Source organism: Lepisosteus platostomus, chromosome 7 (assembly GCF_059453375.1).
Source record: "Lepisosteus platostomus isolate fLepPlt1 chromosome 7, fLepPlt1.hap1, whole genome shotgun sequence".
Classification (NCBI taxonomy): Eukaryota; Metazoa; Chordata; class Actinopteri; order Semionotiformes; family Lepisosteidae; genus Lepisosteus; species Lepisosteus platostomus.
In genome coordinates this window covers 52161824-52177998 of record NC_142617.1, presented here as the reverse complement: position 1 = coordinate 52177998, position 16175 = coordinate 52161824, and the positions used below count along the sequence as shown (strand labels likewise).

Sequence of the window (16175 nt, the reverse complement as noted above, 5' to 3'; positions counted from 1 at the left end):
TTTTTCTTTGTTTGCATTCTATTTAAATGTACAGGGGTGCTGTGTGTCCATAAAAAATGGACCTCAGGTTACAATAAAATCTTATCTTAACCACTTGCTTCTTTGGATCTAAATTAATCAATCAGGATAAGATATGCAATAAAAATAGATTTCAGCTGAACAGCTACTGTACTTGCTAAGTTTCTGTGTTTGTTTTATAACTGAAGAGTTATGTTAATCTCAGCAGAAAATGAAACAGCCCCCTCCCAACAAAGCTGACTTGAACACAGGCTTGTAGTTGTGTGGTTTTCATGGCAGTGTGAGGCTTATCTATATCATTTGAAAATCTATTCTATGCTCTCATGCACAGAGATGCTTCAAAATGGATGCTTCCTTTCATGCTCAGAAGAGATTGTTCTCCATATCAGTGTCCCCAATACCCAGAGGCTCAATGGATGGAAACATTATTAAAGGTGTTACTCTCTCCTTTCTCCCTCACTGGATCCTATTGAGTAGACACACAGCCATTGACAGCTTGAGGCTTTTGTCAGTTTTAAAAGAAGCACTGGTGTGTAATAGATGCACACTCAGATTTTCATACAAGTTTCAAAACATCACCCTAAAGAAACATTTTCAGGACTCTCAAACTTTGGAAAGATTGCTGTGACTCATTTGAAGTTCGACGAAAATGGAGCAAAATTTGTAGCGAAGCACAAAGTCTGGAAAGATCTGAAGTAGATATTCATAACTGTGCCCACCATACTCAAAATAAGCTAGTATTAATCATTTGTTGAATTAATAAAACTTATCATTTCTTTCAAAATATGTGTCCATTTTTATATTTCCTTCTTTTGATAAATTGCTAAAAAGTGTGGTGGCATCTGAATTGTAAGAGCATTTGACAAAATAATCAGTGCTTTCAATATTTTCAGTCCGATTTTTTTTGCTGAAACCAAAACAGCTCTGGATAAGGTGGGTGATGGTTTCACTGTGTCTTGATGTGTCGGTATAGCTGGAATTACTCTTGATTTGTTAAGATCCCACCTGTCTGGTCAAAAGCAAGGGTGTTCCATATGGCTCGGTGCCTCTCCTTTTCTGGTGTCTATGTGTTGCAACTAGAGCAAGGTGACTCTAATGCTGATCATATTTTGATTTATGTCTTCATAGATTAAGCCTGGCACTGTTGGTGCTGTCCCTGCCCATTTAACTTGCCTGGCAGAAATTAAGCAATGGATGCAGAAAGATGTTTTGCATCTTAATAAGAGAGAAGTGCTTGGCTTACTTTTGTCCATTTTGTTCCTATCTTACTGGGGTTTGAGTTTATGTTTTGTGTGTTTTCTAGACTAGATTACAGTAGGGTTCTGTTAGCTGTGACCTCTACTGTATGTCCAAGTTCATTATTCCTATTTTAGCAGTTTTGAATTTGCTACCTGTAAAGTTAAGGATTTTTTTAACTGACAATAAGGTCTTATCTCTGCCTCTAGATAAGACCTATATCCATTATGGTACCTTAGATGAAGTGACTCTGTTATTAAATGTCCATAAAACAAAGAACCATACTATGGGGTCATAAGGCCTTCTGCAAGTAAGCATCTGGAATGCCCAACCCTGTACAAATGGAGAGTTTGGATTGTTGTCCAAGACACCATAAAACCCCTTTTAAACTGGCTTTTCTTGATTTTTACAATAGACTGTACTTGTTTATATTTTGTTTTACAGTGTTTCATCTTGTCTTCATTTGTTACGCTCGTGTCCTTTTGTGACCTTACTTTGCAAAGTGTCTAACATAAAAGGTTTTACATAAAAGAACCATCATAAAGTGTTTTGAGTTACGAATCGCTAAAAGTCAGCTCTCTTCTTCCTTTCAGAAGACAGAGTCAAGAAGATTTCTGAGAACAAAAGTAGAAATGGCTATCACGTTTTCTTTTTGTACCACACAAATTCAAGCATTTAACAGTCCGTAGCTAAACACTAGTTTTCCAGTCTGAATCTATTTATTACAAGAGTTTGGCAACATGATTATCTGGTAACACCTGGATTACAGATGAATTACAAGAGGAGGCCTGTCAGCTTTCTCCTGGAACATGACTGGGAACCCACTGTGCCAACATGCCATCTGAAGCTTTAACAACACCACAATCTGCTAATTATTCTATGGCTGCAGGCAGGTTAGTGCTATATTATACTCCATTATTTGTCTGAAAGGACAGGAATTTGTATGAATCCAGAAGTTTTTCCTAGCCTAGCGGGACAGTTCCAACTTTGGTACGTAATTTGAATGGTTAATGAGCAATATCTAATAACACCTTAATACTTTAAGACCCCATTTGATAAACCCGCAGTGTAGATTCTTCACAACAGGCAGCTTTGACATTAATATTCATTACAAAATCAACAAACTCGTTTTCAGTGCTGTCTCCAAAACGGAATGATGTAGCCTGTTTCACCAAACTTTGGACTTTCTGGCAGCCGTTATGAGTGCTTTCATTATTCATATGGTACTATGGTTAGAAAAACAGTCTCTATAGTCACGTTTTTTTACATTTAATCAACAAACGTATCTTGAAAAACAAAGTAATCAATCGTGACTAATGCCTTTAGTCAAAAATATAATTTCCCTGGCACGGCGCACCATAGATGTTAAACAGAGTTTAAACAATTTTGGCTAAATCTCTTGTAATCTTTTAGTGTTATTCTCCAAAGCACGTGCATAATAAATTTTAACAATATATGGGCTATTTTATTTAGAGAAAAATCTTAAAACTGGTCATATAATTAAGTTCAGAGAGAGAGAGGTAAATGTCAATCTTTTAACAGAGTGCAACAGAAGCTGCTAGATACAGCACATGTCATTGTTTCTTTGATTTTTTTTACCACTGAATCAGTGCATTGGGACCTTTCCTTGGTATCCTCACAGCAGATGGCACTACGTACCGGGAACTGGGCAAATTAAAATCAGACATTTAACAGCCTACACACGTCCATCCATGCTTGGACTATGAACGAGAGCTTGGTTTCACCATCATGCAGCTCAGCTCATTATTTTCCAGATCAGCACAAACGCCGGAGGTGTTTTCCCTACAACCCGATTCTTACTGGAGGTCTGGAAGTGAAAGGCCTTGAGAGACTCGTGAATGAGCCCCTTCATGGCCCACATCCTCCCCCAACCCCTCCCCCCCTCCTTCCAACCTGAAGTTCGCCGTGTTGCTTTCGTCCCACGGCTGCTGTACCAGAGGGTCCGAGACTCACCAGGCCGTTGCAGGTGCTGACCGCCGCCCTGCCCCGGAAGGTCGCTTCGTCCCACACTTCCCCCGTGAAGTAACAGAGGGAGGGGCCGTGGGTTCGGATCTTGGCCCCCGTCAGGCCCCCGTAGCGCCTCTCGGTTACGAAGCCCGGAGCCAGGAGGTGCGGGTTGAAGGTGAGGTTGAAGAGCAGGTCCCGCCTGCCGTGGCGTAGCTGGTAGAAGACGCGCGTGCCCCCGTCGTGCGAGGACGTGTCCCGCCTGTGGAGCCGGCTCATGTGGTGGGAAAGCGAGTGGGACACAAACCGCCCAACGGCGTCCACCTTGGAGGGGTGGACCACCTCGTACTGACCCAGTCCCTGAAGGTCATCGTCTGAAAGGGACGGAGCAGAGGCTGTGACTGGCCCCACGTGAGAATGCCCTTCCTCACTTCACCAGGCCACATGTCAAGTGCACGTCTGGAGCAGAAAAATCTGTCTATTTGACAGAACGAAGCAAACAGCATTTTACAAACAGCACCCACAGTAGAGTCAGAAGGACCACTGCATAGGAACCGCAACCTATATATAAAATGCAGTAATCTGGTGCTGAAAGTGCTGTGAACCTTATGTTTTTCTCAGACGCTTATGAAGCATCTTTCTGTTTTCCAGGCTACAATGAATCAAGGACTCGCACATGTTCCAGTGAGGTCAGCTTCAGACCAAGACTGATGAGCTGACAATGCCAACGTGAGCAGCGACAGGATGATGGCACCGAGGACAGAGTAAGAACCGTGAAGATCACCACACTGTGAAAGAAACGGCTCCCTGTACCTCACGGTCAGCTCAAAGGACAAATGTCAGCCCATTTATTATATCTATAGAGTTGACTGACATTTCTGTCCAAAGCAAAAGTGTCAGTCAACTTAATTTGCACCTGTCTGGACAACTGGGTATTTTTAATGGGTCAGGTTGGGTGAGGTACCTTGCTCTCAGCTTGCACTTTCAAGTCCAACACCCTAACCACTGCTCCATTTTAAAAACCCGCTTGATAATCTGGGATCACAACGCCCAAGTTGTCATGTTATTGAGTCATCACAATAACAAAAAGCAAAACCTCTGTGATGGAAAAAGGAAGGAAACATCACACTTTAAACTTTAAACCATTATTCATTTGGCATCTATCCATCACAGTGTGAGCTATTCTGCACAATTGCGCTGTCCTCCAGCAAAATAGGAAATGAAAGTAAAATCAGCAAAATTATAGCTGGCATTAACATCATCATTCTTTTCATCTTGACATCACAAGCCAGAAATAAAAAATGCACTTCTAATAATTTAATGTAGCATTAGCTTTTAAAGAAAGACTTATACTTGCCCCTGATCCCGTCTATTACATACACCATGAGTTGAGCTGTAACTACTGAGTGTAAGATATTTAAATATGGACTGCTAACAACATACCACAAAAATGATTTTCTTGCTGCAAACTGGGGAAGAATATGTTTTAACAGTATTCAACTCCGTATCTTAGTGCACATCTGTTCTCACATAAAATGCACTATAATAGATCAATATCGGGATCCCCTAGTAAACAGTGTGTCACTTCTGTTAATACTAACTGACTTCATGCTGTGGTGCTGAGAATCCTTAATGTTTCTGCATCCCAGCATTCTAAGATTTCTCTTACAATCCAAAGGAATCAGGAAAAAATCTTTTTTTCAGCCCACCAGAGATTGTTTAAGCTAATGGTTTCACTTCTCTTGGTCCACCCTTAAGTTAAACAGAAATCGCTAAACAGGGTCAGTGCAACTACCCCCAAGTGTTCCAAATATCACTTCTGGCTTAATTGCCCACTTGTCTGATTCAGAATGTACTGTACTAAACACATGGGGAACAGGAATAATGTTGCAACAAAAACTATATCTTGACACAGCATGGTTGCAATACAATATACAGTAGCGTCTACAACAAAGTATTCCAACAAATCTTTTTATGTTATATTTAATATATTCTAATGAAAAGCACTTATTCAGGAGCCTCAAAAGAAGTGATTAATTTAGGATAATTTGACATTTCCTTTTGGAACTTCGAAAAGAACAGTGTTCCGATTCTGCCTCTGTGCAGGTAGCAAGCTCATTCTGTAAAGGTTAATGCCACTTCAGGACAAACAAAGCAATAACAGAGAAGACTGAGCACGGTGAGTGAAGATTAGTGCCGGGGTTAAAACAGAAGAAAGTCAAATCAGCACTTCTTTTGCACTTGAGCTCTCTGGAGACTACTGTTAAGGCATACATTTTTAAACAGTAAAAAAAAAGAAAAATAATTTGATAGCCGCGGAGTTTGACATAAAACATTTCCTGAGCACAGTAAAAAACACTTTCAGAATTTGGAATTTAAAAATCCTGTGGCTGAAGGCTGACGGCTGACTGAGGCAGGAGTTGAAGTGGAGAAAAGCATTGCAAGGACTTAGACGGGTGTCTGTACCCCACATAAGGTGAGGTGGAGGAGCGACACCAAAACGTTGACAATGCATGACAGCTGCACGTCCCGATGAGCACTGATTTACAGAAAACAACACGTAAAATATTTTCTGGAAGGGAATTCGGATTAAAGGAAGGATAACATCTTTCTGGTACAAACTGGGGCTTAAATTATCTAACACCAAAGATTTTTGTTTAAAAAGTCTCTTCTGCAAATCATTTGGAATCCCAAGGAGTGAGCGCACATCCACTCCAAATCTCATTCTTGTTCGGAGTTTTCCAATTCCATTTTATTAATTTTATTTGCCTCCTGCGACAAAACAGAAAAAAAATGGAAAATCCTGTGGCACTGAATTATATAATATGTAACGTATTTTGAAGAACAAAGTTGCAAAAGCAATGAAAGGACTCACTTTATGTGAATAATGCAAACGAATAACGAAGAAAGAGAAATTGGTGAATCACTTGCCTGGCTCAGTGCTCTCAGATGGCTCAAATGTATTTTAGCTCATTTGTATAAAGAACGTTGTTTATAAACTTACTTTTAACCTCCCTAATGATAAACGCTAAGCAGAACTCTCTCTTCACACCAAGCACTCATACAGTACAGTAAATAATAATTACGAAATGCGAAACCCCAAGATTTGTTCTTCATTGTATGTTTCAGGTAAAAAAGAAAAGCCTGCTGACAACACGAAATATAAACTCAAAGAATAATAAAACAGTTGAAATGAGTCGCATGTCGTAATGTTGTTGATAATAAGGGCTCCGAATTCCAAACTTTTCGAGTTGTTTAATTGCACGGACGTCACTCACCTCGATCTTGTTGATGTGCAAATGTTTTGCCGTTGCCCACAAGAGCTAAAATCCCTGCCGCTACCATGAAGCGAGCACAAGTTTGTATGAAAACTTTGGAGTCCGTAGGTTCGTTGTCCCACAAAACTAGCATTGTTAGAGCAGATGGAGAGTTAAACACAAAAACAGTTATTCAAGATTCCTTAACCCTGCAAGCCGACTGTCATTTCACAGAAAGTGGATTTTTTTAAGGATTAGTGCATAACTGAAAAACAGTTGCCAAACAATTTTAGGTTAAAACGCTACGGTTTAGTCTACCGTAAAAAGATTACGGTTTCTTGGAAGCAGAACGAAAAACAAATCGAGTTCTATACTGTTGAGTACCGGGCTCACTGGTCATCGGGATAATGTTTCTCTCTGTCACCGCTTTCTATTCAGTTTGCTGAAACTTCTTAGCAAATAGGGTTTCGCCATCCCCCGAAATAGTAGGTCCGTTTGGTTGTTTGCTCGCTAGTTTGACTTGGTTTAGACTTCTTCCTCTTAAAAGCACCCAAATCTGTGGAACTATTGCAGCTCAAAAGTTTTCCTGAGAAGTTAGCAAAACTGTGAATCTGAAACGCCCTGCCTTCATAACGCTGGTATCACTGTGGGAGGACTTCATTGTGAATGTTTCTTTGGGATAAGAGGTCCGGTGCCGAAACAAAGGAGAAAGAAGGAATTCATTGATGTCCTAGAACGCTCGCCTCTCGCCACAGGAAGACCCGGCAATGTGTGAGCACATTGTCCCAGGACAACACAACCAAACTCTGGTCTAGGACCGACAAGGGAAATTCTCTTAGCGAGAATTGTTTTGTTTTTTTTGTAGACACTCATTTTTGGATTGGATTATTTTCGCTATAATGGGATAGTGAGGTCAAAAAAAACCTTTCATTTGTATAACACCGCTAATATCGTCAATAACTAAAAGAATAAATCAAAAACAAATTATACTATGATGACTACAAAAATATGAACTAGGACAAGTCTGCGGGAGCCCCCAGGAGGCGGAAAAGAATTGCTCTATTCATAAAGCATTAGAAATGTTTACGCTGCCTTGAAGACCATTATGAAGTATTGGGAACTAGTATGAATATGAAGAAAGAGCTAATATGAAAATGAATACTGTGCGGTTTTCACACGCAAGGTCGCACATCACAGTCAAACGCTATACTTTAGTCTTTGTTTTTTCAAGGTTCCTAGAACAAAGTTTTGCCCATGGTAATTATCATTCTGTGTGGCAACGTATAGTAAATTGCTTGACTGATAGTGCAACATTCTTAAAATAGCAATCAATAATGCCGACACAACGGGCTCGAGTGTAAGTTATAATTATAGCCCAGAGAAGAACTATTCAGCGCTTGTCAGATTCATTTACTGTCTACACTCATCTGTGGGGCTCTTCTGACGTTTGTCTGTGTACATCCGCAGGACCGTGATTCAGCACAGCAATTACCCACAGCAGGAAAAAAAATGCCTTTTATCAAAAACTGGAGCTGCGATATACGGTATGCAGTGAATATGAAGCGATAATGGCGCTGTAGTAAGACTGAAATACAGTATGAGCTGGGACTGTTCTGTGGCTAGATTGGAAATACCAAAGTGTACCCGACAAAAACTCTATAATGTTTTTTTACAGTATAAATTGTACGATATTACATATAATCGTATTGTTAATTAACAGACTTCTAACATTCGAATTCACTGAATTGAGTTATTTAGCGCTCATTTTAAACAGCGCTCATTTTTTTATCCGCGATTATCTTCGCTCCGCGCGCCCTCTAGTGAAAAGAGAGCGGTATTTTCAACAGCAACGAACGCCCTGTTTTCCAGTCCATGATCTTGGAAAGCTAGCTACGCTATTAATATTTCATTTTCAACATACATTCTGATTAGAAACAATCCATATTTTCCCAAATCCAATATTTGCTTTGCACGCTTTACATCTGCCCAGATCAATGTAACCGATGAACGCCTTTAAAACATCAAAACAGAGATGATCGATATATTGTTTGTTCCAAAGAATGACACGCCAGTGTACAGCGTTGATTTTGGATTTCGGATAGGGGGTAACTTAAAGGAATGACAACGTACAAAAATATGGATAACATATTAGCCAGGAAACTTCAACATGAGAAAAAACTAATGAAATATTCCATGAAACAAATGAAGGTTTCTTACTGGTTTTGCTTATACGTTTTCGGGTGTTAAGAACAAAAACAAAACGATGAGAAACGACTAAAGAACCAGATGCCATTAATTGAAATCAAGACATTATTAAATGGAAACTGGTCTTCTTTCTAAAGCCCTATCGTGACCGAGATTTAGTAGGGAGAGACCATCACCAGACATCATCCAGGGAATTATAAACTTAGACAGCATTGTCTTTCGAATTCTACACGAAGAACGACTTGCTCAGACCGCTCTTTGTACTTCTGGGAAGATGCAAACCTGGAGAATAGTTTTGAGCAGTCCAGTCGCAGCACCACAGCCAAGACAGAGCCTGAGCATCGCAGGTCTTCTAATCACCAGATTCGGCCATTTCCATGTGGAACATCCGACATATCTGTCCTGCCTTAACCCTGTCTTCGCCCTGTTGCGCTCCTACATGGGCAGTACAATACGGTCAGGATGCTTCATCCGAGATTTTGGTGATGAATCTGCGACGATGTTAGTCAGGGAATACAGACACCTCTAAAACTGTAGCCTCTCGTCTCATTTGCGTTTGAAACAAATTGCCACTCACATCCTGTAACCTCAATTAAAATTGTTTTCATTGTGGCTTGTCACAGCTTGGCCAGATCAGTTCTGGCCAAGAATCTGTTCCTTCAGCACCCCGAGCACGAAGCCCTGCTGATACCAACTCAAGCAGAAATGTTCTGCAGTCAAAGATAAATTTTCAAGTTATTCTCACAGAGAGCGCCTCTTGCAGCTCTGAGTAGCTGAGAATCTGCTAATTAGCGAATACACGAGGCCGGCCATTGAAGTACTGCGGCAGACCTGAAAGATCAGTGAAACTGCAGCATGGTGTAGGTCTAAATGTTTTCTTCTTCAATCGCTAATAAGGTATGAGATGTGACATTCGTGATAATAATCCAAATTACCGTAATACAAAATAATTATTTACTTAAATTATTTACTTCTCTTCTCTTTTCAGCAGGGAATAAACCTTTACTTGTTCCGTTGCAGCCTACGTATAGTATGCTGACGCAGCTCCCTACTTGAACTACTTCAGAAACTGAAATGGTCTGAATACATTTACATAATTTTCTAAAACATCCAGTCCCTGGATACTGAAATTATAGTATTTTGTGTCCATCCATAGATAAAGCTGTAGCTTATCCGACTAAATTCTAATTAAAACTGTATTTTGCTAAAGCTTTCTTACAAATTGTAAAGCCTGTTTTACACTCTTTTTTGAATGGGTGTATCCTATGTATTTTCTGCAAACAGTAGCCAATGCCTAACAAATTCTATTGACACTATGTGTGAAATCACAGTCTCCATCAAACTGTGATATCCGTCGCCTTATTTTTTACAGAACATTTGGCTGTATACAAGCATTATGGATAACTGCATTGACATAACGGCACTCGGTATAGTATATAGTGACTGATGTAATAAACTAGCAGGCATGGCAAACTCTTTGCACATCACCTCTTTCGGAGTTATAGACGCCCCAGCCTGCTTTTATCCTATCTGGTGGGTTGAAGACTTAAGAGCCCGTTTCAGCTTTCTACGCTGCCCGACACCCGTGCCAATCAAATTATACTATCCAACCCCCGCTTACCTGAGGCGGGCTCCGAGAAAGCGCACTTGCATTAAAAAGCTCGTGTTAGAAGCTTTTCATTCAGTAGCAGGTGATCACTGGGTACGCGTGACACAGGACTGACCTGGGAAAATGGTAAAGAAATGTGAGCCCGTTTCCTTAAAAATATTTTGCCCGTACCTGAAAGTGACAGAGGTGTGGAAAGAGGAAGCGTCAAGATTGTTTTTAGAAAAATAAAAGTTGTAAAGTGCACGGGTGATGTTATCAGTAAACAGTCTGGTGCTGGCGAGAGCACCCTCAGTGGCATTTTTACCTGAAAGGATGGGGGACATTCTCAACTACAGCGACAGCAGGAGGACAACGAACGCTTCTTTGGCAGACCTGCACAAATTCAGCAATTTGGACGACATCGATGTGACGGCGGACGGCAGCCTAGCTCTGAGGATTATGATCTCGCTGGTGTACTCGGTGGTGTGCGCTGCGGGGTTGGTGGGCAACCTGCTGGTCTTTTTCCTCATGAAGGTGAGACAAGGGAGAAAGAAATCCACCATCAACTTCTTCATTATCAACCTGGCGGTCACCGACTTCCAGTTTGTGCTGACTCTGCCATTCTGGGCGGTGGACACCGCTCTGGACTTCAGCTGGCCGTTCGGGGATGCGATGTGCAAGATCATTCTCTCCATCACAGTCATGAACATGTACGCAAGTGTGTTCTTTCTCACGGCCATGAGCATCACCCGTTACTGGTCCGTGGCCTCGGCCTTGAAGAACCGGAGCCGACAGATCACCTGTTCAGTGAAGTGGGTGAGCGCGCTGCTGTGGGTCTCGGCCACCGTGGCCACGGCCCCAACGGCCATCTTCTCAACGGTCACCACCGTGGCCGGAGAAAAGCTCTGTCTCCTCAGGTTCCCCGATGGTCAGTACTGGTTAGCGCTATACCACCTGCAGAAAATCATGATCGCCTTCGTCATTCCCATGTTGATAGTGTCCATCTGCTATCTGCTGCTCCTGCGGTTCCTCCGACAGCGCAGCATGAACAACAATAATCCAAAACGAAGGTCCAAAGTCACTAAATCCGTCACCATCGTGGTCCTTTCGTTCTTCTTATGCTGGATGCCCAATCACGCCATCACATTCTGGGGAGTTCTCGTCAAATTTAATGCGGTCCACTGGGATAAATCTTACTATATGGTTCACACCTACGTCTTTCCCGTAACCGTCTGCTTGGCTCATGCCAACAGCTGTTTGAACCCTGTTCTGTACTGCCTCATGAGAAGAGAGTTCAGAAAGATGCTAAAGGATGTCTTCTGGCGGATTTCGTCCCCTACAATTTCCAACACCTGTCCCATCCGCCCGTTTTCTGGTTCCTTCAAACCTGAGCATGAAGATACACAAGTAGTTATCCCTCTCCACATCATTGAGAGCGAGCAGTGTAGACTGACGTCGGTCTTCAACGGGCGCTGTGACACTTTGCCTTCTTCAAGCGCCCTCATGCAGAAATAAAACAAGAGCGCTCAGAGAGCAGGATCTAATTTGAAAACTCACGAAACAATATGAAGAATAAAATCGTCTCGCAAACTCTGATGTACTGTAAAAGGCAACATGAACGCACAAGGCAACGCGCAATTGCGAGACGTTTGTGCTGTGTTCCAAACGAGAAGCGACACCTGATCAGAGTCGCATCAAAGCAGAACTCTGTTTTGAGGAGGAAGGACAGCCGCCGCGGAGTTCAGTGCAGACTCTTGCCTGATAAGTAACGAATGTAGCGTTCAAAAGCCAGCAACTAACAAGATCAAAAGACCGGCGTGAAAATGCACGGAAATCTGCAAAAGTATATCTGATTGTAATATTTCATACTGTTGTATTTAAGTGTTAACGTGCCAAATTATTCTTCTACTACAGCGTGTCTATTGCAAACATTCGTGTGTCCGGTGTTGCTTTTTCATGACATGTTAAAAGCTGTGATAAGTGCTGTCTAGAAAAGATTCACTGCTTCTGGCATTTAACAACTAGCGCATGTCGGTTTCTGACTTGTCTTTCTCTATACATATACGACTATACCAAAAAAAATTTAACCTTTATTTTCTATCAGTAAAACCCAAAAATCGATTAACAGAGGCTTTAAGAACAGCGATCTTAACAAACAAAAAACACGATCAAACAGTATTTAAATCGAAAAGTTGCATACCCAATATTCTGTTATCTACACGATCTTTTAAAATATACTGGTCTGTTTAATGGCGTCTCTGTTTCACGTATGTAAAACTGTCATTTATCAAGTGAACCTCTAGATTTTTAATCGAGCTTATTAAAGAATGAACAACCGCTACAGCATATCAACGAACCCTTCACTGTCTGTTAAAACTTTCACATCTTTTTTCTGTAACGGAGGTGAAGTGTTTCGAAAGACAGCAGAAATAAGAAATAATCTGAAGAAAACAATCTGAAATCGTAATATGGGGTAAAAAAAAAATCCCCCCAAGAGAATTAGACCAAACAATTAAAGTACGATGTGGGTATGTGGGAGCAGCGTGAAAATGTTAAGAATTTTATTTTGTAATTAATACTGTCTGGTTATTGGCTTTGCTTTATTAGTTCCAGTGCGAGTACTCTATTAAGTACAGAATGTGCGCCAAAACCACACTTCATATAACCAAAGCATCATAATCACGCAAAGGTAACTCAAATTTCTATTGATCTGTTTACACCTGTGTCTGTACTATTCCTGTTTGGTTTTTTTTTTTCTGTGAGAGTTCATTTGTTAAGATTGTACCACAACCATTATATCAATGTTTATGGATCAATTAATTTTAGGAGAATGCATCGAAGGTGTAAATCTACTCAAATCAATAAATGTTATAAGAGTCCTTAAAATGTGTAGTCTTTGAAAGTGCGAATCCCCCAAAGAACTCCCTTTGGCCCTTGTTTATTTGACGAGAAATAAAAAGTATATTTAAATTTAGCATAACGGACTCGTTATATTTTGCACAGGCCATGATTTTGCTGGTTTCTGTACTTTATCAGATCCCAAATACGTCCTTCGAACATTTACTTCCTACAAACAGTTGTTCGAAGCGATCCCAGTATTATTTTTCGGGTGCTGCGTCTTGTGGCAGCGTGATACCACCGCAACATGGTACTCCCTTCCATCTGCCCGAAAGCCGTATTTTGGCCTAGATCTGCACAAACGCTTTCCCTAAAGAAATAACTCGATTATCGCTCGAAGAATCGAAGCGACGTGGAAGACAATCGCAGCCTTTATTTTCCTGCAGATCGCGTCTGGTGACTGTGCCACTGCAGAATGGTGACAGACGAGACCTTTTGGCAGTTGCCAGAAACAGTAAGATGTCAGTAAGAGGATGGTGTAATACACACAGAGTGGATTTATTGTGGCATTAAAACTTCTCACCTCTTATCAAAAGGGACTGAGAACCCCCTTCTTCAGGCTACCTCGCTCATTGGCCCGAGTTGTGGTGATGGATATTTGAATTGTCTAGTGACATAATGGTTTCACTGATCTCACAGCACAAACCCCGACTTGGAAACTATCAGGCGTAGCAGCGCTCTGCTCAGCGTTTCAGTTGAAACTTGGCATGACATCACGAATCCCGACTTCACAGTTCTTCCGCTCGTACCTCTCATGCCCCCTCTTTACTGGGATTATGAAACCCAGTTGGTGTGAATTTCAATAGGATCGTGCGCTACCAGTTTGATCACAGAATCGAGAAGGTACCTTTTCAGACAGACGCGCACCATTAATATGACAATTCTTTCAATAAAGAGCAAAAAGCTCTAGGAATGGGAGGTGGCATTTCTTATAATCTCATACCGGATTCATCACCTATTTTGATGGTTAACAACACTGGATTGTTTTCCGCAAGGTTGATATCCTATACATATTTTCCCTTATCACACACCCGCACAATAAACAAAGCAGGAATCAAGGCAGTCTACCTGAAGCGCATCGGATTAATCGGGAAACTAAATCGCGTGGTTCGTTTGTTTTAAACACTAATTTGAAAAACCACTAACCACTAGTCATCTGAAAGCGCTCAAGTGGAATATACGCACTGCCCATACCTGTATTATGAGTTAATATTTACGAACAAAGGTGTCAGCTTTGAAAATGAACTTCTTAGCTGTACAACAGCAGCAAACTGAACCTACTAAAAGTGAAGAAGGCTTTAATCCATCAATTAGATTGGATTATTTGCGCATTCTCTGCACAAATACAAACCGGATGCCACTGCCTCACGCTGTCAAGAAGGCTCTTACGCTTGCGGGTACTGTCGTTGTTTATAACTAGATGTTATTAACGTTACTGTGCTGTTATAATTATCACCATCACCACCGCATCTGAAACTGAAAATGATCTCCGCCGGCGTAAATACACTATCAAGACAGAAAAGACCCGAGGTTTTCAAGAAACTACCATGCACACGCGCAATCGCGTCACATTGTGACCACTATCGCGCTGTATTCTCCGTGTTCATCCATTTCTAATAGCGCGCATTGGAAGCAGTCAAGGAACGGCTCCGCTACTCATTGATTTAAGTGCGTTTGTCTCTTTGTACGCGCTTCTTCGCCTCGAAAGAAGAGAGATCTGTGCGTGACGCGCTTCAACAGCCATAAGCATAAATACCAGAATCACATGTAAAAACAAAAGTTTTCACAGTTACCTGTGTGATGCGAATACAAGCGTCAGTCAAGAAAAAGCAGCTGGCTGACAGCACTGACCCTACAGACACAAAGTAACTGGAGATCGAGCACAGCAGGACTTCTCGTGGGCACGAGAAGTTTGCAAACATACCTGTAAAAGCTCTGCACGAAATACCACCGTGGGTGAAAATAGCATCTCTTTACGCGCACGTGTCTTAATGCAAATATAACCCAGGATTTGGAAGTAATTTCCATGCAAGAACAGCAGAGGCGATTTCTTTCATAAATACGACTGTTTCTTGCGCTCACATCACTGCACACGTACATGCAGTATTTATGGCCACACAATACAGCAACCTTTCCCCTGCTGCTCGCAGCTCCCATTTGATAAATGTTATTCGGGTGTTGGCCTATTACACAGTTGCACTTTCATTTATTATGGAGTTGTGCGGCTTTGAATATAAAACAAATCAACAGAAAAAAAAAACATGAATTAAAATGTTCAGTGTCTCTGTAAAACAAGAGCCAGTATGCATTCTGGAAAGATTGCTGGTTTCCGCTATTTGCACAGTTACTTTTAGAAATTTGTTGTCGCCTTCAAAGTAATTCCTCCGTTCTAACCTGTGGAGACCCTAGGGGAGTAATCATTTTGCAGTTTACGTGATATACATTCGAGAAAAGCCAAGTGATTTAAACCTGCATACAAAAATAGACAGATTCCCAATTGGTTAGCCTCTTATTTTTTTTAAAGAGATGGAATAAGAATGCTGTAGGCCTCCGTCACAAGGTATAGCAGTTATTTTCTAAAATATCCTGCATGAATAAGTCATTCCTCATCGTTTTCGCAATTTTAAGTGACTGCGGTTAGAGGTCAGCCTTAGGAACCACTTATATAGGGATCTGAAGTCACCAGGTACAGCCAATCCCGTGATTTCCCTGTGAGAATCCAAAGAATTTAGCTTCCTGAATTCAATGACTCCGCCCCTTGATGACTCACCCGTTCTTCCAACCGCTACTTTGCTACACAGTTCTTTAGCAAGTGGTGGTGAGGGTTGGATTTGCACAGCGGTGCACACAGTCAGTTCCAGCACTCCTTTGCTGCGGAGAAAGCCCACTCGGCTACGTTGCGCTTCAATCTGCCTCTGACGTTTGCCAGGATTCTCACTCCCAACTTTGTGTTGTGCTGGATGACAGTGTTCCTCACATTCCACAGTCCTAGTATTGTGAGGGACACT

At 41.4% G+C, this 16175-nt stretch overlaps 2 protein-coding genes across 3 annotated transcripts in view; one reads left to right on the top strand and one right to left on the bottom strand.

Moving 5' to 3' along the window:
* adamts7 (ADAM metallopeptidase with thrombospondin type 1 motif 7) overlaps positions 1 to 7340 on the bottom strand; it is a 90374-nt gene extending 83034 nt beyond the window's left edge. For both annotated transcript variants that reach the window (XR_015940347.1, XM_088641156.1), the window contains exons 1-2: positions 6498 to 7340; positions 3229 to 3593 (exon numbers count right to left, since the gene is read on the bottom strand). Coding sequence is in view for 1 of the 2 variants with exons in the window: in XM_088641156.1 (XP_088497282.1) it covers positions 3229 to 3593; positions 6498 to 6630 (498 nt within the window). In the remaining variant the exon portion in view is untranslated. The remainder of the gene's footprint in view (positions 1 to 3228; positions 3594 to 6497) is intronic.
* A 3037-nt stretch (positions 7341 to 10377) lies between these two features.
* Positions 10378 to 13206, top strand: LOC148659180 (relaxin-3 receptor 1-like). Its single transcript, XM_088641155.1, has one exon. It carries the CDS (start codon positions 10540 to 10542, stop codon positions 11782 to 11784), a length of 1245 nt encoding a protein of 414 aa, XP_088497281.1. The 5' UTR covers positions 10378 to 10539; the 3' UTR covers positions 11785 to 13206.
* Positions 13207 to 16175: the final 2969 nt, after the last annotated feature.